The sequence below is a fragment of the Paracoccidioides lutzii genome (genome assembly GCF_000150705.2).
Source record: "Paracoccidioides lutzii Pb01 unplaced genomic scaffold supercont2.54, whole genome shotgun sequence".
NCBI lineage: Eukaryota > Fungi > Ascomycota > Eurotiomycetes > Onygenales > Ajellomycetaceae > Paracoccidioides > Paracoccidioides lutzii.
Genome location: NW_015441000.1, coordinates 11,977 through 33,313, shown reverse-complemented (window position 1 = coordinate 33,313; position 21,337 = coordinate 11,977). Strand labels below are relative to the sequence as shown.

At 38.7% G+C, this 21,337-nt stretch overlaps 3 protein-coding genes across 3 annotated transcripts; 1 reads left to right on the top strand and 2 right to left on the bottom strand.

Annotated features, from left to right (window-relative positions):
• Nucleotides 1-10,738: 10,738 nt before the first annotated feature.
• On the bottom strand, nt 10,739-13,056 carry PAAG_12660 (hypothetical protein; the record flags this gene model as incomplete). The annotated part of the gene is made up of 6 exons (XM_002789107.2): nt 10,739-10,872; nt 11,001-11,076; nt 11,147-11,341; nt 11,411-11,696; nt 11,779-12,826; nt 12,897-13,056. The coding sequence occupies 6 exons, from the start codon at nt 13,054-13,056 to the stop codon at nt 10,739-10,741; spliced, it is 1,899 nt and encodes a 632-aa protein (XP_002789153.2).
• A 1,141-nt stretch (nt 13,057-14,197) lies between these two features.
• Nucleotides 14,198-16,217, bottom strand: PAAG_12659 (mitochondrial Rho GTPase 1; the record flags this gene model as incomplete). Its single annotated transcript, XM_015848123.1, has 2 exons — nt 14,198-16,089; nt 16,208-16,217. The coding sequence occupies 2 exons, from the start codon at nt 16,215-16,217 to the stop codon at nt 14,198-14,200; spliced, it is 1,902 nt and encodes a 633-aa protein (XP_015702263.1).
• Nucleotides 16,218-17,109: 892 nt separating this feature from the next.
• PAAG_08936 (SH3 domain-containing protein) lies at nt 17,110-18,537 on the top strand (the record flags this gene model as incomplete). The annotated part of the gene is made up of 4 exons (XM_015846675.1): nt 17,110-17,152; nt 17,221-17,324; nt 17,399-18,453; nt 18,516-18,537. 4 exons carry the CDS (start codon nt 17,110-17,112, stop codon nt 18,535-18,537), a joined length of 1,224 nt encoding a protein of 407 aa, XP_015701596.1.
• Between the last annotated feature and the right edge of the window lie 2,800 nt (nt 18,538-21,337).

Genomic DNA, 21,337 nt, shown 5'->3' with positions numbered 1-21,337 from the left:
TGAACTAGACTCTACCTCTATGCCACTCTCTTCAAATCTCACAATTCTTTGATAAGGGATTATGGTCACCTTTTACTGGGCCAGTCAAAGGTCACCTAGATACATATCATGATCATATAATTCATTCACTATGTAGAGAAAGGCTTGTTCAGTTACATGACTGCTTATATCAATTTGAATGCCAGTCATCATACTCATGGAGAGTCTTATGAAGTATTCAAAGCTGGTCATTTTAATAGGAGGAATTTCAATGCACAGGAGCTTATGCTTGTTAATGTAGAATTGAGAAATAAGACTATAGACATTACATTCACTGTCTATCATTGCTTTAGTCAAAAAGATATTATCTACTAGAGCATCAACAGTGAAGGGCTTGAATATCATCTTAGATTTAAATATTCTTCATTGCTTCTTCATAAGTTTCTTATTTTGCTTCTTTCAGTGTCTTTGAATTGGAGCTACTCTTTTTCTGAATCCTCACTCATATCTACATTGTCATCATTCAGTACCAGCTTAGAGATCATCTTAGTTATTATGGTGGAGACAGAGTATCTGAGAGGTTTGAATGGACAGCTATTAATCATATAACCTCTGACTTCACATCTCAGGTACAGGCCTTGCTCTCTTCATTGATTAACCTCTGTCTAATCTATCAATTTGATGTGGCAGGTGCTTGGAGTCACAGCATCAGGAGAGAGATTCATCAGATCATCAGTGAAAGCTTGAGACTAATTTCATTGGTCAAGAACAGTATGATGAAGTAGAGAATGTGGATTAGATATTGTATGATCTGAAGAAGATCTGTCCTCACAACATTTAGATCACTGCCTTAAGGTATTAAGCTCAGAGAGTTGATAATCAATTAATCTAAGCTTCTGCCAGTAATTCTCATAGAGAGATGATTCTCTTACACTCATCATGCCTTCTCTCAGCTCCATGCTTAGAGTGGATTTTAAATACTTCTTTTTAATGCAATCATTTCATCCATGACCATCAGCTTCTAGCAGTAGCTAATTAAATTCAGGCAGAAAGTCAAAGAGAGCTCTTCTACTCTGTCATAGATTGTTGAGCTTTTGCATATCCTTTTTCTATTGTGCAGAATCACTAAAGAGCATGCATGTCTGCTCCAGTAAGCTCTCTATTATGAAGTTGATCTTGTCTTTATTATTCTTAATTCAGAGGTAAACTTGAGCTGCTGCCATTCCTTTCAGTCTTGAGTATACATATTAAGCACATTTCTCATTATTACTTAAAGCTTTCTCATTGATCTTAAGTTTTGATTGAAGCTTTAGCTCTCACTGAGGGTAGTGCTTCAGATTAGAATTATCATACTTCTCACAGTTCAGTAGTTTGATCTTTAGTCTTCTGACTGCAATGAGTGATTGCAGATTTAATTGAAAGAGAGTTGATGTTGAGATGTTCAAAGCTTGTCATAGATTAGCTATTTCAGCTTGCTGAACTGCTATTAAATCTTTGTTCTCACACTGAACCTGTTCCTGCTGTTGAAGAAAAGCTATTCATTGTTGTTCAAAGCTGCTAGAGACATTCCTGCTTGTTGCTTCATGTTATTTCATTTGTGTATTTATTGTACAAGTCTGTCACATTATCTCATTCAGCTAGATGTTTTCAATGTTGCTCATTTATTTGTTAGCATGATTCAGTCTATTCATATATCAGTACTATCACTGAACTTTGTGATATAGAATTTAAAACTCTCAATAGTCTATTGTATGTCAGCATATTTGCTGAGCTTCATAATACAGAATTAAGACTCCCAGTGACCTATCAATGAAAGGAGTGAAGCAATTTGTAATATAGAGGATTAAGCTCTAAGAACTAGAGGCTAGTCCTCCTATATAACAAGGACAAATTGCTTGGAAAAGGGAAGAAAAGAATGAGATAAGAACACAAGCTTAAGCAAGCTCACATAGCATGATCACATGCGTACATGCAAACAATAGCTAGGCTAAGTCAGCCAGCCAGAGCGAATCTAGGGGTTTAACCTCTTATAATATTCTACTACTCATATACAAGCCTTGAAAGAGAACAAAATCAATAGCAGTTTTAGAACTACAAAGTTAATTTCATATGATTCTGAATAGATTCTCTCATACTATAATATCACAATGCATACACTCACTTCTTCTGGAAATTCTTATAGCTTTCAAGCTTTCTAGGCCATAGTCACATCACATAATGTACATCAATTGAAGCAGCATGTTAAGAAGGTCAGAAAATATATCAAACACTGTATACAGAGTTCACTTAGTACTACTCATCTGGCTCTAAGCCAGCTTGTCAATGGCTGTCAAATGATCATGTATAGAATGACACTTTTATAGCAGGAGATTAAAGAACTAAGAGTCACAAATGCAAAATAAAAGAAAAAGTGAGAAACAAACTGTACATATATAGCTCAAGAGTATAAGAAGTTGAACTCTTAGATTTGCTCTGGCTGGCTGACTCAGCCTAGCTATTGTTTGCATGTGCGCATATGATCATGCTACATGAGCTTGCTTAAGCTTGAGTTCTCATCTCATTCTTTTCTTCTCTTTCTCAAGCAATTCATTTTTATTATATAGGAGGACTAGCCTCTAGTTCTTAGAGCTTAACCCTTTACATTACAAATTGCTTCACTTCTTTCATTGATAGATTACTGGGAGTCTTAATTCTATATCATGAAGCTCAGCAAATGTACTGACATATGATAGACTATTGAAAGCCTTAAATCCTGCATCACAAAGTTCAGTAATAGCACTGATATATGAATAAACTGGGTTAGCAATCATGCTAACAAATGAACAAGCAACATTGAAAATGTCTAGCTGAAAGAGATAAAGCAGCAGACTTGTACAACAAATACACAAATGAATCAACATGAAGTAATGAGCAGGGACACCCTCAGCAGCTTTGAACAATAATGAATAATCTTTCTTCAACAGCAGAAACAGATTTAGTATGAGAACAGAGATTTAATAGCAGCTCAGCAAGCTGAAATAGTTAATCTATGACAAGCTTTGAATATCTCAACATCAATTCTCTCTCAATCAAACTCACAATCACTCATTGCAGTCAGAAGACCAAAGACCAAGCTATCAGACTGTAAGAAGTATGATAATTCTAATCTGAAGCATTATCCTCAGTGAGAGCTAAAGCTTCAATCAAAACTTAAGATTGATGAAAAAGCTTTAGATAATAATGAGGAATGTGCTTGATATGTGTACTCAAGACTGAAAGGAATAGTAGCAGCTTGAGTTTACCCTTGAGTTGAGAATAATAAGAACAAGATCAACTTCATAGTAGAGAGCTTACTAAAGCAGACACATATACTCTTTAGTGATTCTGCATGACAGGAAAAGACTATGCAAAAGCTCAACAATCTATGACAGAGTAAAAGAGCTCTTTTTAACTTTCTGCCTGAATTTAATCAGCTACTGCTGGAAGCTGGTGATCACAGATGAGATGATCACATTAAAAAGAAGTATTTGAAATCCACTCTAAGTATAGAGCTGAGGAAAGGCATGATGGGCATAAGAGAACTATCTCCCTATAAGAATTACTGCAAGAAGCTTAGATTAGTTGATCATCAACTCTTTGAGCTTAAGACTTTAAGACAGTGATCTAAACATTGTGAGAGCAGATCTTCTTTGAATCATATGATGTTTAATTCACACTCTCTACTTCATCATGCTGCTCTTGACCAATGAAATCAGTCTCAAGCTTCCACTGATGATCTGATGAATCTCTCTCCTGGTGCTGAGACTCCAAGCACCTGCCACATCAAATTAATAAATTAAACAGAGGTTAATTGACAAAGAGAGCAAGGACTATGCCTGAGATGTGAAGCTGAAGGTCATATGATTAAGAGCTGTCTGTACAAATCTCTCAGATGCCCTGCCACCCCTACAATAGCTAAGATGATTCTGAAGCTGGTACTAAATGATGATAATGTGGATATGAGTGAGAATTTAGAAAAAGAGTAGCTCCAACTAAAAGACACTGGAAGAAGTGAAATAAGAAGCTTATGAGAAAGCAATGAAAAAGATTTAAATCTAAGATGATATTCAAACTCTTCACTGTTAATGCTCTAGTAGATAATGTCTTTTCAACTAGAGTAATGATAGACAGTAGATGTAATGTCTATGATCTTATTTCTCAATTCTACATTATTAAGTATAAGCTCCTGTGCATTGAAATTCTCTCTGTTAAAATGACTGGCTTTGAAGACTTTATGAGACTCTCCATAAGCATAGTGACTGGCATTTGAATTGATATAAGTGGTTATGTAACTGAATGAGCCTTTCTCTACATGGTGAATAGATTACATGATCATGATATGTATCTAGATGACCCTTAGCTGGCCCAGCAAAAGGTGATCACAATCCCTCATCAAAGAATTGTGAGATTTGAAGAGAGTGATATAGAGGTAGAGTCTAGTTCAAACATAAAAGCTGATGTGATTCTCATCTCTGCTGTAAGCTTCTCTAGGCTTACAAGCACTTGAGAGAAGTGAAACATTAAGATCTTCACTATCAGTTTGACTGACATTCAAAAGACTCTAGAAGTGAAATCAATGATTGATCTTAGAGAAAAGCTGCCTGAACATTATCATGAGTTTTTAGATGTATTTGTTAAGGAAGCTGCCAACACTCTACCCCCACTTCATGGCCCAGGTAGAGATCATGTGATTGAACTGATTAAAAAGGTCAATGATAGCACAGAACAACCCCCTTGAGGCTCATTATATAATATGTCTCAAGAGGAACTACTGACTTTGTGAAAGACTCTTACAGATTATCTAGATAAGGGTTTTATTAAGATGAGCAACTCTCCTGCAGCTGCTCCTGTACTATTTGCAAAGAAGTCTGAGAGTGAGCTAAGATTCTGTGTGAACTATTGAGCTCTTAACAAAATCATCTAAAAGAATTGATATTCTATATCATTAATGAGTGAGACTCTACAGCAAATTGAACAGGCTAAATGATTCACTAAGCTGGACATTATTGCAGCTTTTCACAAGATTTGAATCATGAAAGGTGATGAGTGGATGACAGTCTTTAGAACCAGATATAGACTATTTGAGTGGCTGATTACACCTTTTAGTTTGGCCAATACTCTAAGCACATTTCAAAAATATATCAACTGAGCATTATATGAATATCTGGACGACTTCTGCTCAGTCTATTTAGATGACATCTTGATATTTTCCTCAAGAAGCTTATGAGAGCATTGCAAGCATGTACAAAAGATACTTATGCATCTACAGGAAGCAGGCCTGCAGGCAGACATCAGAAAGAATGAGTTCAAGATGAACAGCACAAAATATCTTGAATTTATCATTGAAGCAGGCAAGAGTATACAAATAAATCTCAAGAAGATTAAAGGTGTTTTGAAATGAATGACACCTACTACTCTTAAAGATGTATGAAAATTTTTAAACTTTATCAATTTCTATAGATGATTTATCAGGGATTTCTCAAAGATTATGATCTCATTGATGATTCTTACACACAAGAATGTTTCTTTTTTGTGAATGAGCAAGACTGAGGAAGCTTTTAAGTGTCTAAAATTAATGTTTATCTCCACTTCAATTCTGCTTCAATTTGACTCTGACTGGGAGACTATATTGAAAATGAACTTCTCAGATTATGTCTCAGAAAAAGTGCTGCTACAATATGACAAGCAGAGCATTCTATGCTCATGTGTCTTCTTCTCTCACAAGCATTCACCTGTGGAATGCAACTACAAGATTCATGATAAGAAGTTATTAGTGATAATTGAGTGTTTAAAGAAATGGGACACTGAGCTATGAAGTGTAAAGGAATTCAAGATTCTTACTGATTATAAGAATCTAGAATACTTCATGACTACATGCAGACTAAATGAAAAACAGCTATATTGAATGGATATTCTCTATCAATTCAACTTCAGAATTGATTACTGATCAGAGAAGTTGAATGCTGAACCAGACACTCTATTGTGAAGAGAGCAAAACATGTCACAGAGCACTGATGATGAGAGAATCAAGCAGAGGCAAGCTCAACTACTTAAGTTTAATGTAATGACACCTGAAATGAAATCAATAGTGACTATTGTCAGTGTGAAACCTGAGATGTCTCTTCAAGCTCAGTGAAATGAGACTCACAAAAATGATAAAATTCTGCAGTGTCTGAAGTAAATTCTTCATGAGAAAAGATTCAGATTTTCTTCTGAACTCAGCATTAAGATCTCTGTCTCTGAGTACTCTTTAAATGAGAACAGAAAGCTTCTCTTTCAAGATTGTAAGTGAGTGTCAGACTTTAAACCTCTTCAAACCAGGTTAGTGCATGAGGCTCACAACTCACCTCTTACTGATCATCCTGGGTGAGAGCAAATGACAGAAGTTCTAAGATATGAGTTCTACTGATCAGGCTATGTCACTGATGTGAGAAGAATGATCAGGAACTGTCATCTTTGCAGATCAAACACTGCATGAAGAGATCAACATCAGAGACTGCTTAAGCCTCTTCTCATTCCTGAACACATGTGACAGAAGCTTTTCATGAACTTTATCATGAACTTACTGAGCTCTAAAGAATACATGAACATCATGATTATAATGAACAGACTGATCAAGAAAGTTATATTAAAAGCAGTTAAGAAAACTGATGTGAAGACAGTGATTAAAGTGTTCCTTCACAACATCATTTCTCAACATCATATCTCTAAAGCAGTAGTGTCAGATTGAGGGTCAGCTTTTACAAGTATATTTTGAACTTGAGTGTGTGAGAAATTAGATATTAAGAGATGACTCTTCACAGTCTATCACACAGAGACTGATGGAGATACAGAGTGAATGAATCAGACTTTGAAAATCTATCTACACAAGTACATTAGCTTTCAACAGAATGACTGATGTGAATGACTCTCTCTAGCAGAGCTGATCATCAATAATAGAGATGCTGTCTCAACAGATGTGAGTCTGTTCTTTTTAACATATCTTTTTCATGTCTTCTTCATTGATATAGCTGATGCACCTCTCATTGAAATATCATATAATCTCATTGAGTTTGCAGATGATTATATGAGAAAGACCTGTGAAGTGTTGAAGTGAGCTCAAGTAAAAATGACAGATGCTCAGCAATCTCAAGAGAAATACATGAATAGATGAAGAGATCTGACTTCAAGCTTTTAACCTGGAGATAAGATCTGGTTGAGCTTAGAGAACATGAGAATTAATCATCTGTGCAAGAAGCTGAATGCAAAATACAATCAATATATCATGCTAGAAGAGATAGAATTTCATACTTACTGACTGAATGTCTTACTCAGCATTCACAATGTCTTTAATATAAAGCTTCTTCATGCTGTGATGATGAATTCCCTGTCTAGTCAGAGGCAAACTGACTGACAGTCACTCACTATAGAGATCTCAGAAGGATCTGAATTTGAAATTGAGGAAATTCAGAGCAAATGAACCTACCAGAGGAAAAAGCAATATCTCATTAAATGAATAGATTGAACTGAGCCTATGTAGAATGACATGAGTCTTCTACAAGAAGTGAAGGCCTTGAACACTTGGGAAGCCTCTCAGTAGGCAAAATTAGATGTAAAGAGAGCTTTAAATAGTCATAAAGACTCACAACAAAGAGGGAGAAGAGGAGTATTATAAGAGATTGAACCTCTAGATTTGCTCTGACTGACTGACTCAGCCTAGTCATTGTTTGCATGTGTGCATGTGATCATGCTATGTGAGCTTGCTTAAGCTTGAGTTCTCATCTCATTCTTTTCTTCTCTTTCTCAAGCAATTCATCCTTGTTATATAGAAGGACTAGCCTCTAGTTCTTAGAGCTTAACCCTTTACAGGAGAGTGCTTTGAGAATTGAAGAAGACTTGAATTATATATAAAGAGTCAATGAATTAGAAGAAGGAGTGATTGAAGCTACTGACTCTCAAACACAAAAACATACAGCATCACAGTATAATATATGTGAGACTATTGAACATATTGCTCATATATACTCTCAGTGTACAGAAAATAATTCTTAATATAATTTACTACTTTCTGTATATAATTGTTGCTTAATTTAATCTGAGATACTTTGAGTGATGAAAGACTGATTGACTAGATGATTCAATTGACTAAATGATGAATTACATTAATACTATATATGATTAACTAATATCTCTTCTCTATTTTCTGACTATATGAGAGATGATTTATTATTTTTCTCAGTTATAGTAATCACTTTAATTGTTGAGATATCTTTCATCATATAGTCAATTATAATAAAGTTATAATATTTCTCAGTATAATTTTATGCTTCTTTATTATATAATTTATTAAAATAAATTACTTATATAAAATTTTTGAATTTTTATACAAAATTTATTGATATCTATATTTATAAAAAAAACTTTATTATTAATTTAAATTATTATTATATAAATCTATTAATTTAATAATTTTTTATAATAATAGAAGTACTGAATTTTTACTGTGCTAATAGCAAATTGATTATTTCTTATATAGTTATAATTTAAAGACATAACTTTCTTTTATTTATAAAAATTTTTATTAAACTAGAGATTATTTTTTTATAAAAATCAGTTTTTAATTTTTTAAATTAAGTATTTAAATATATAATTTATATAATCTATTAAGTCAGAAAGAAATAAAGAATATTATATATTTTAAAATAATTTTAATAATTATAATCAGTAATATACTGAGCTTTATAAGCTTTAATAACTAATAAAAGTCTGATTTTATAATTATAAACTCTAATAATAAAAGTTAATTAATATATTAATTTTTTTTAATAAGTATAAATAACTTAATTAATAGTAATTTATTAAATGATTTAATCTATTAAATAATTAATTATATTTTTAATTATTTAATTTAAAAAAATAAAATTTATCTATAAATTTTAATATTTTTTTCTTTTTATAATTATTATAAAAAAAAGAAATTAAATTTATTAATTAATTTAATTATTATTTTTTATATTATTTGATTGAATAATAAAAATTTATTATTATATAATATTTTAACTATTATTAATTATTATTAAAAATAATTTTAAAAAATCTCTGAATTTTAATAAAAAAAATTAAATAAAATAAATAATTTTATATATAAATTTTTTAATTAAATAAGATAGTTATTAATTTAAATTTTTAAATACTAAGTTTTTCAACTATATTTAAATTTAAGAAAGAATTAATTAATTAATTAACTATAGCATATATGAATAATTTAAAAAGGTTGGTTGGTTAACTAATCTTACATACCCACCTAGTTAACTAGTAGTTGACTACCTTATTGATAATCGTGATCCGCACAGCTTCAATCCCGATTCGATCATCCCGCTCGGCTGCACCCATGTCGCATCTCTCCTCCCCGGACAACAATATTTCCCCCACGTGGACTCAGGCTTCTCGCTAGTATTAGGAAGTGGAGGTAGAAGGGATAAGCGCAATGGAAAGGGAATAGGAGAAAGGTTTGGTCTTGAGGTTACAGTCTTCTAGGATGTTCTTAATTAACATATTATTAGATAATAAACTTATCACATGTTGCCTGAAGGCTGATATCTGTTATCAGATATCAGATAATGAATCACTTCTTTCTGTTTTCATGTGATACTGCTGTTCTTAGCTAATTACATAAACTGAAGAATGTTTCATGGTATGAAACTAGAACCAGCCGTCTTAGCAAATACTAATAAAAAGTTAGTATTCATTGAACTGCTAATAAATAAGCTCTCTCAAAAATGACACATGCCTCTTCCTCCTTGCAAACACTCTTTTGTTCTAGACTCGCATCATAATCCCTTCGTTTAAATGGACGTTGCCTGGATGAGGTATTCAGATATTAAATGCTCATTTCATCATTCTGACATCATCAACAATCCCAATGTCAGAGAATATTCCTCTTATCTTGCCATGAAGAAAGTGTCGGGGTATCTTAATAGTTAATATGCATCAAGTGAAGCTGTATATTTCTCTACATCTATCTTCTAACTATTAACTGCTAGTAAAATAAGTGGTAAGACACCCCAGAGAAAAAATGTGCGCGGCTAACTAAACATCTACATGACTCATTGCCAGATCCTGACACAATCCTGACAGAATGGAAAAGACCATCTGCTAGGTTATCGATTAAATAGAAAAGAATAGTAGTTAAGAGAGTTAGTTGAATAAAAGCAAAAAAAAAAATCCCATTCTTGATCAGTATTGTTTAAAGTTGAATTGGAATTCTGTAAGTTCGATTTGCAGATAAATTGATTAACTAACTATAGGTTTTGATCACCATAATAGGGCAGTACATATCAATATTCTAGTTATATGGAACCGAAGTTCATTCAACTTCTTCGTCATTCATAACTCGAACGGGTGCGACTTTCCCATTGATCATCATAGTTGACCGGGGATTTCAATAAAAATATACTACAACGAAATTAATATCCGAGGGCAACAAAATGGAAAGCGTGTAGGGTAGATGGGAAATTGTATATAAAGGTAATAAATAAAGGTCGATAGAACCCATCGCTGATGTTGAAAGAAAGCCCATTCGGCCAACAAGAAGAAGAACAAGAACAAGAAGAAGAAGAAGAAGAAGAAGAGGAAGAGGTCTGTATAAATATCACGCAAGGTAGCTTCAAATACCTACGTATGCGGAAGAAATACATGTACTATAACTATACCTACAGAAAAGAAGAAAAGATAAGAGGGACTACATGTCATACAACAGGATTTATCTCTGGGAATCATACGATGTAGCACGGGCTGTGTCACCCGCACCGGCCAGTGACCCAGAGCCAGAAACTACAGTTTGCGGAACGCCTTCATTCACACCTTCTCGCGGTCGATCCCACGTTCGAATGTTGCCTGCAGATTCTTAGTTCCAATTTTGATCTAAACAAATATTATTAAAAAAAAAAAAAAAAAAAAAAAAAAAGAGAGAGAGAGAGAGAAAGAGAGAAAGAGAAAAGAAAAGAGGAGGGGAGTGAACATACCCTCGAGCGAAGAAGTGATGATACAATCCTCTAGAAACCCAAGCCAGCAGATTGGGTCTTCGCCAACTGCTTTTGACTGGACAGTATATATTGTCAGCGTTGTACTCTACAAAGGGTTCTCTTGTCAACCTGAACAGCTCAATTACCATTATTGGCGGCAGCTGTGCCGTCCTTGCCCTGGGCTCAACAGGATGAAAGATGGCCACGTCGTCCGTCTCCTCCGTGTTTTTGTTATCTGAGCGGTTCGAGTCAGAACGGACCCGGCTAGATGAAAAAGTTTCAGTCCGCTGTCGAACAGAAGGAGTTATGATGCTGGTCCGCTGTCGGGCTGTGGCTTGGAGCTGTTCAACGTTTGAGCGAATCAGTAACAATAACCAATAGAGATCACAGAGATGACAAATATAACATACCGCCTTCGGTCGATGGAGCATTGCAACACTGAAATCCCAGAGAAGCAGTCGACAGTCATCTCCGACGCTACCGAACCGATAATTCCGCTCATCACATCGCCAAGGATCGAATGCCACATGGGAAACCCACGAATGATGACCCTGGCAGCGCGCAACGATTTTCCGCTCGGAGAGTGACCAGATTGAGACAAGGTCATCCTGGCCACCAGTCACAATATACTTCCCATCCGGAGACCAGCAAACGCAAATCATTCCTCCATAGTAACTCATAAAAGTATCAATGACCCTGAAGTAAAGGATGCGATGGGTTAGCTTATTTATATGGCGTTAACAATCCCCAAATCCGTATTGTAGAAGAACAAACGTACTGTTCCTTTAAATAATCCATGATACGAAGACTCCCATCCTCCAAAACAACAGCAAGATGTCGGCAGTCCGGGGAGAATGCAAAGCTATTTATCCACTGGTTCGAAAGTTTCCAGCAAGCGACTGGGTTACTCTTTTGATTTTTCGAATTGACGGATTTTAAAATTTTCAATGACGGACTTGGATTATGGTCCATTTTCTCGTTGTCAACTCTAGGAGAGTGTATCTCTACAGGCTCTGGAATGAACGGGGCATCCTCCTTATCTTTGTCGTAAACAACAAGGGTGCCATCCGCATGAGCGGCCAGGAATAGTTGCTCTGAGCTAGGTATCCACCGAATATGGCTTACTGGTGAACCATTGATGGCCCCATTTTTATTAATGCGAGCGTACTTTTGCTGCATTGGCTCATACCATAAAATATCCCCGGCCGACGAACCCATAATCACATCCAGATGAGTTGTGCTTTTGGTCAGCTCATTCACGTCATGGCAAAGCATATGTGCCTTCGTGAAAAGTATCTTTGCAAGAGGTTCTTGTTTAATTTTTGAGCTTAGATCCAACCACTGGAAGGCACGGCTTATATTAGCAAAGGCGTATACCCCGTCTGGGCTTCTCTCTGCCAGCCGCTTCGCGTACGTATCGTGAGTAATGACCCGGGAAACAAAAGAGGAACTACTCTTGAGGATATTGTTTTTCGGTTTCCGCCGTTTTAAACCAGACCCATCCTTGCCGGTAAGCGGCGCAAGCGCTAGGTTGCCTTCTCCAAAAGCGGGGACTGATACACAGTCCTCGGAATCATCCGATGTCCGACGTCTCTCACGCTCATTTTCTCGGATGCTCTGAAGATCCGGCCTCCCACTCAAAGATGATTTCAATTTGTAAAGTTGAGGGGGGGTTCTGCGTGGCTGGACAATCACCAGTGATAACTTAACGCCAGATGTCGGCGGATTGGGTGTGGTAGCTAGAGGGTTTGGGTTCACAATTGGAGCCTCGGAAGGGTGTGGAGGAGGGGTTGCAAGAAGTAGATTGTCTCTGAGAACGTATGTCCCTATCAAGTTCCAAGTTGTTGGTTTGTAAATTAAAATGTACCGTGAAGGGCCAAGAATGGGGAAGCCAACCTTCACCAACCTGAAGGGAGCAGCCTCCCTCGGGATGTTTCAAGATGTTACTCGTTTCGACAATCGGTACAGGCATGCCGTTTGAAGTGCCAGTTGCGTATGCCATAGGCATCGCATAGCGGGGCGGAGGGGGTGGCAAAACGCTACATAACATATCCATGAGTGAGAAGGAACATTCACTAAAGAGCCAATATTATAATTGACTACAAAGAGCAGAAAAAAGCAGCTGCCGAGCAATGCGAAGATTGATAACATTCACCATGGAGGTATGTGAGCATTAAGGTCCCAGTAAATAACACTTACAACATGGCGCCGGAACAAAGAAGCGTATATCCAAAATTCAAGTAAAGGTGGTGGTGTAGTAGTAGTAGTAGTAGTAGTAGTAGTAGTAGTAGTAGTAGTTGTTGTTGTTGTTGTTGTTGTTGATGATGATGATGATGATGATGATGATGATGATGATGATGATCTATGCGGTACCACGGATGATGCTTGTCGTGATTCTCGAATAATGCAGTGGGCCCAAGGCTAAAAGTAAGAAGTGGATGACGGCAGATACTGTAACAGACTAAGCAGCCAACTCAATGAGAAGAAGCTCACTCGTCAATATCCCTAAGAAGCATTGGTAGGTAATAGAGGCCCACGACTAGCTAACCAAAAAGGCCAATCCAGACCTGGTGCGAACAGGACGAATAAAGTAGTTGCTCAGCAATTAGTTGGGGGGGCCTGTTGTCCTGTGTTGGACAGAGGAAAACATATTACAATAAATATATCTCTAAATATGTAATGGATTGTACTATATGGTAGGATGCGGATGTCGAGATGTTTGGCACCAGCCAGTCCGCAAGTATGAGGCTCAACCCGGGAAACGGAGCCCCGGCAGTTGTGGGGGAAGTGTGCCATGTGATATATATACACGTGATATTAGTTACCCGTTCCAGCGTTAGCGTGTGCAGTAGAAGCCCGAGGTTCCCGCCAAGCCGTAGGTTACCCTACTCAGTATTCGGTACGGAGGAAGAGTAAGTACTGATATTATAATGAGAGTATGCACAAAACCCAGATTGAGATTGCTGCCAACTTCGTGAAAGACAACAGTGTATAAAAAGGACTATAGGGGAGACAAATGAGGGTGATATATATAATAATATCTGGGTATCGTTACTCCGTAAACTTTCATAAAATACACAACTTATAGACAGACAGGTTAGAGACAGGTGTGCCTCGCATCCAAGCGTAGCCCCCATATTCACCCATAGATGCAAGGTCCTATCTACCATGATGGATGCACAAACGCGGGTCATTCATCAATTCACAACCCCCGTTGCTCTACGCCAGATAACTACCGCGGCTGCTCCAGCACACACCACCGCCCCAAATGCGATCCCCCAAGCCATCCATTTCCCCTCCATATCCTCTTCGGTCCGCGGGAATGCCGTGCTAGGCTCCATCGCCGCTTCGGCAATGTGCACAAACAACTCCTGGATGGAATTCCATGTTACACTGACATGCAGTGGTGGGCCCGGCATATTTAATCGGTTTGTGTACTCGTCCGGCTGAAACTCCGCTCTCTGAGTTGTGCGATCTAAGTCCGCTTTAAGGGCAACGAACACGCTGGGTAACTCCTCCAAATGAGGATATTTCTCTCGTAGTGCGGGAATGTATGCAAACGAATCAGGATCGGAGGAGTCATACGTATAAGCAACCACGTCGCACTGATCTAGAAGCTTCGTCTTGTTCTCCAAGAGTGCGGGTTCTAGCTCGCCAAGTTCATCGAGGATGAGATAACATTGTTTGCCACCGGGCAATTCGACGGTGTTGACTGCATTGCGTGGCTGGATGGTGGGGTGGTATGTGGAGCTGAAACTGCGCGAGAGAAAGGCATCAAGGAGTGAAGACTTGCCAGACCCAGGGGCACCGAGGACATGACACATGACAACATTGCGGCCGACGCGGCCAGGGCGTCGTCGTTTTTTCCGGGGCCTGGTAACTTTTAGTGCTGCAGTAGTAGTGGGATTCCCCCGGTCCAACGACTCGAATCCGAGGTAGGCAAAATATTCTAGGGTGGTTTTCGGAGATGTAAACGTCGTCATACTCCACTGTGCCAGCCAGCCTTGTAAGGTGATATGACCTGCCTCATTGCGCACGGTGGAACATGGGAAAGAGCCCTCTACCCATGAGGTGGGTAGGCCGGGTGTGGGCGCAAATAGGGAAGCCAATTCAGCGTCGTTTAGACCTCCGTCACTATCCTTGTCGGAAAGAAGAAATAAATCGACAAGAAATCGGTATCCAGCGGGGGACAGCTCAGCAGATGCAAAGGGAGGAACATCAAATCGAGGATGCAAAAAGTCTTCTTGAAGTGAGAGGTTGTCTGTGTACTTGAATGTCCGCAATATGATCCAAATTGTTTCATGGCGGCCTTTTTCAGCGTACAATTTATTAAGATACAAGAAACCCTGCACACTAATGCCGGAAGACGTAACAGCATCCGGATGGACCCTTCGGATTGTCACCTTGATATGGACAAGGTCCTCATCTCTCAACGATTTACCAAAACATTTGGCCTGAAAATCTTCAATTTCCCTATCGCTCAAATAACCATCACGATCCTTGTCACACAAATAGAAAATTCGGTGTAGTGCGCTGACAGCGGCAGGCTTCAGGGTTGATTCTTTGGAGTCGAAAAGAGGGGCGATGGGGTGGGTGACAGCTTTCTGGCAGAGAAAGAATGCCTCATTGACATTGCGATTTTCTCTAGCACTTGTCCGAATACAAGAGTCGATTTCCTTGAATTCTGCCATCACGGGGAGCATTTCGTCCTCCGCCACTTGTGCCTCATTCCCTTCCGGGACAAGATCAGCCTTGTTGGCGCATAGCACCACGGGGACATTGACACCCAGGGAGCGGAAGTATGGCAACCAAAAGAGGGCAACTCTCTCGTAGCTGTAGTGATCTGAATATACCAGCAATATGACATTAGACTTTCGAATTTCCTTGGCCAGGTTTGCTCGTTCTTGCGGGAGAGCGGATGTATCCACCACAGTGGTTGTTGTCACATTTTCAGGGGTGCCAATGGTTGGAGGGATGGTGATTTGAGGGAGGATAGGCTGGATTTTATTCGTGACAAACACTCCCTTGACGAGGGACGTGATCAAACTCGACTTTCCCGTTCCTTCATCGCCGCAGACGCAAATTCGCACTAAAGGAGTGGCCTAGTAAGAACCATATAATATAACCGGAGGAAAACCAGAGGGTCTATATAGGTATGCATATTTGGACTGATACAGGGCAGGGAAATTGGCGCAAGCAATACATACCTGTTCCCATGTCCGCAGGCTGACTGCCTTCGGTTGTTTGTGTATTGCCTCAAACCCGATGCCAATTCAAGCTTATATCCTATCCATTGACATTGCCCTCAACCGCAAATCTACTTTCTGTGAGAGTGTGGATGATGGGTGACTAGCTTTGGGTACTGCCCATATTATACATCATATACACAGGGCTAGAGAAGTTTGGCAGTTGCTTTGATGGTTTGAGTGCTTTGGGACGCGCCAGCATAAAAACGTAACCGCAATGGAACGGAAATATTTAGTTCCGGGAAGCTATCCACACGTGACAGAAGAGCTTAAGCTCTCCTGTCCAGCCACGTTTAACTATAACTAGGTTAGTTAGTTTAAGCTACGGGTAGACGTAACAGTCAGCCACTCAGCCACTCGGCCACTCCCGTGTCCCGGAAGCCGTGGAATTTCCTCGCCATCGCCCATCACGGGGTTTTCTCTCTGCACACTTCCACCACTCATTACGCATTTCTCATTACTCATCACTCATTCCTTATTGCCTTCTGTCTCTCTCCACTTTGTCACTTGTCATATATGACATGCTATTGACTTTGTTTTTTACATTGCGCTGGATCGGTGATATTTACCTTAGGTGTCTAGGTAGTTATCCGTACACAGTTCCTCCTCTCTGGTCGGCGCAGTCAAGTCAAGCCTCGATTTCAGCTCATCATCAGGCTCGAGAGTTGGAGCCTTGGCCACCTTCATCCGATCCTCTCGCTGGAACTGGAATTTTCCCAATATTGTGCCGGTACGGCCTACTTTGGGGATCAACTGAGGGAGCTCCTATTTTCTCCATTGTAAATATTTGGAATTTTAAAATTCCCTTTTCCCGGTGTAAAACTGGTCCGATATTTCCCTCTGTTTGCCAGTAGCAAGGAAATATGCCTCTGGGAATGAACAACCCGCTACCCTCCTCGATGAGGAGTAAGTGCCCTCCCTTTTATCGCCGCACAAACTTCTTGGACACTTCTCACCATCGTGAACGGTGATAGGCGAATGCAGGAAGGCTGGAAAAATCCTCGCTTCGTTTGTTGATCCTAGACAATCCTTTGGTCCAGATAAAATCATCCCCCCTCAGATACTGGCAAATGCAAAGGTGTGATATATTTACCTTTCCCACGTGGGATTCGTGAAGCGTTTTACTGATATCTTTCACTTATTGCGGGGCAGGGTCTTGCGGTTCTTACTGTATTAAAAGCTGGCTTTCTTGGCTCGGCGCGGTTTGGCTCAGGTATTGTGGTTGCTCGCTTAGCAGATAATTCCTGGTCAGCACCGTCAGCAATCGCGACGGCCGGAGCTGGTTTTGGTGGACAGATCGGGTTTGAATTGACGGATTTTGTTTTTATCTTAAACGACTACAATGCTGTGCGGACATTTTCACAAGCGGGCAGCATAACATTAGGAGGTAATGTCTCGATCGCAGCTGGACCGATAGGACGCAATGCCGAAGCTGCTGGAGCCGCCAGCATGAAGGGAGTCGCAGGTATTTTCTCGTATTCCAAAACCAAAGGTCTCTTTGCTGGTGTGAGTCTAGAGGGGAGTGTACTTGTAGAGCGAAAGGACGCGAATGAGCGGCTGTATAACGCCAAAGTCTCGGCCCGCCAGCTGCTTGAAGGATTGATCCGCCCACCACCTGCTGCCGAACCTCTGATGTGCGTTCTCCAGTCACGGGCATTCACTGGTAAACCCACATCCGTCAATGATACAATGTATAACGATATCCCCATATACGATGATCAACACGACCAGGTGGTTTGGGAGGGGAGGGGAGGGGAGGCGCTGGGAGAAGGTGCGAGGCGGGACCGCACAGGTTCCCTCAACTTCCGAGACGACTACCAATACCGGGACCGACCAAGACGTGCCAACAAATGGGCCGACAATGTTTATGACCGCCAGTCGTCCGGTGGCGGCATCAATCGGTCCTACACCACCAGAGCCAATCCAAACGAAACATTTGATCGTTATGATACCAAAGGCGATGGCAACTATTCGTATAGCGATAGAAAACCCTCTCGTCCCACAGCGCCCAAGCCCGTTTTTGCGCCGAAACCTGATACCTCATCTCTTAGTAAAGACCAAGCCGTTGCGCTGTACACCTTTAACGCTGACCAGGAAGGCGATTTGGGATTTAAAAAGGGTGAAATCATCACGATATTGAAACGGACGGACAAAAAAGAGGACTGGTGGACTGGTCGGATAGGCCATAGAACGGGGATATTCCCTAGGTATGGAAAATATTATCGCTATACATATACATGGATAGTCAAACTAATCCGATGTTTTTTAGTAACTACGTTGATGCCGCATGATGTCACAGCCATCATAAAGATTTTCCCTCATGGGCTAACCATAACGCCCTATGCTCTGACTCTCTCAACTCTTGCTCCCCTCCCGGGAGTTGGGTCACCTCAAACAGGTATAATTCTTAAATAATGCGATCCACAAGAATCCCACCCAACCCAACCGGCCCAACCCCAACCCCCGCGTCCGCGCCCACATCCCCAACACCCATCGGCATGAGGAGTTCTTATATATACTAAAGCTTTTTAACAGATGGGGTTAAATGAATATGGCCGTGTTGCAAAACATTTTACGGCCTCTGGTTTTTGTTTTCTTAGTAATTTTTTGTCTGCACATTTTATCTAGAAGTATATTTACATTACAGGCTGATCTTTTTAATTTGGATATGCTGATCTTAAATTTGTATTCATATTTCCTGCATGGATGAACCTTGAGCGTTGTTTTTATTGCGTTCGCTTCTGTTTACTTCCCCTTTTTCTTAACTTCTCTCAAAACTGTCTAAAGATAGGAGTTCCGTTTCAAAAAGACCATTTTGATTAGCCGACATATAATTTAATGGGTTGCCAATTCGTTGGAAATCTGAGCAGTACTCTGTCTTGTGTGCCAGAGAGAGTAAAAGTAATAACGATATATTAGCATTAGATATATTTTCCTCAAATCAATTTGAAGAAGGTGGATTGTGAAGCTCCACCACCCACTACTGATTCCCCTTGAGCAGCTCACCCTTTGAACGTTCTCAAGGCAGGATGTTCTGGTTGGGAGTAGCTAGCCGACCCACATACCGCTTCTATGTCCTTACGGCTGTGAATATGGGCTGATTCCCCTAGTAGTGCATTACCGAAATCTCGATCGAATACGCGACACGATTTCCGCATTGTGAAATGGTTGGGATGGAAGAAACAGAAGCCATGTCTTTCCCTTTGTAATTTTACCCCATCACCCATATATTTTCAGCTTGAGATACGGAATATACACCAAGCGATATCACCGTAGCTGTTTTCAACCGTTGTTATTCTAGGTGGATACATACGTGGCCAAGGAGACTCGTGGGAGGTGGTTGGCAATAATAATAATAATAATAATAATAATAAAATCATCAAATTACAAATTGAGAATAATGTTTAAATGCTAAAAATGATCTATTGTAATCTTATGTTTTTAATCAATTATATGAATATACAAAGATTTAACTTAATTTTATAGTGTTTTATAAAGTAGCTTACTTATTTCTCTTTTATAGACTTTTTATAAATTTTTTTATTAAATTTTAAATAATCTGAGATATAGAAGCAAATCTGTGAGTTGTAAGTTTTTTCATATAAAGTAGAATCTGCTTTTCTTATACATTTATAATATTTTTTCATATCAGAAGATGATTTTATTATGTGAGAGTTGAATGTCTTTATACTATCAGCACAGTGTATTTCTACAAATTAAATATATTTTAACAGTGATATATAATTGTTAATTTTTTGTACTTATAAATCTGCAATTAGAACTTTAATTAAATTCTCATTTGATTGAAGAAATCATGTGAAAAGTTGAAAAATATAGCGGCGCCCGCCTGGGTGGCGTTGCTCTAACGACCACCCCGCCCACATGTGATTGCTTGTATGTAATATAGCAATAACCTAGCTAGCTCCTCTGAATAGAAGGTTCAACCATCCCACAGATTATAGCCTGAATAGCTGGTTTTTAACAAAAAATCATGTTAAGAACAGCTGTGTACATGTCTGAATGAGTTCACTCTTTGATCTAATGACTGAACTATCTACTCCTTTAACAGAGAGAAAGTGATCTTTATGATCACATTCTAGAGCTGTTGAAGTGTTCTCATCACTAGACAAGAACAAAGAATTAAAAGACCTGGAGCAGAAAACCAAGTTCAAACCACATCATGAATTCATCAAGCTGTGAGTCTGGTGAAATGTCTGCTCCTGAGTCTATATGTGAATTCACAGCAGCTAGCAAAGGAACCTCAAACCCCCAGTCTCAAATGCCTACTTCTAACACAAGTGACATGATTACAATGAGTGTAGCAGATTTGTTGATCTTTTACCAACAAATGATATATCAGAACACTTTAAATATCAACAATAATACATCTGCAGATGATTTCAAATCTCAGATCTGTGAATACTAAAAGAATGTTCAAAGAGCTATGAATACTAAGGTAGTAATTACATTTGATGGTACTAATTATCAAATCTGGTGAATAGAAATCCTTGTGGATGCTGAAGTCATTAGTGAAACTGACATTCTAATCAAGAACCAACATGTCTGCTCAGATGATATTAGTCAAAACATGTTGAATGCTGAAAAATAAAATATTTGAATCAAAGCACTTTATCAACATATGTTGCAATTCTTATTAAGGCCTGTACATACAATCATTGAAGTCTTGGAATCTGACAATGCTGCTGTGTTATGGATAAAGATTGATGTTAAATATATAATGTCTTTGATGAAAGAACATCTCAATGTCATGAAGGAGCTGACTACTCTACATATCAACAATGATTACTTGGTATTTCAAAGAAGATTCTGCTACTTAGTTGCACATCATAAGAAACTGATGAATGACTCAGAGAACTTTTATCATGATCTTTTCCTTATTGATTTGAAAGAATATCAAAAGTCTTTTATCAAGACATATTTGAATGATTTCTACACAATCAGCTAGAATACTATTAAAAATATTGACATTGACAATCTTATGAAGCAGTTAATGAATTGTATGAGCAAGTTCAATAAACACTTCAAACCCCCACAAGCTAATGTGACTATCTTGAATAGTTCCAAATGTGA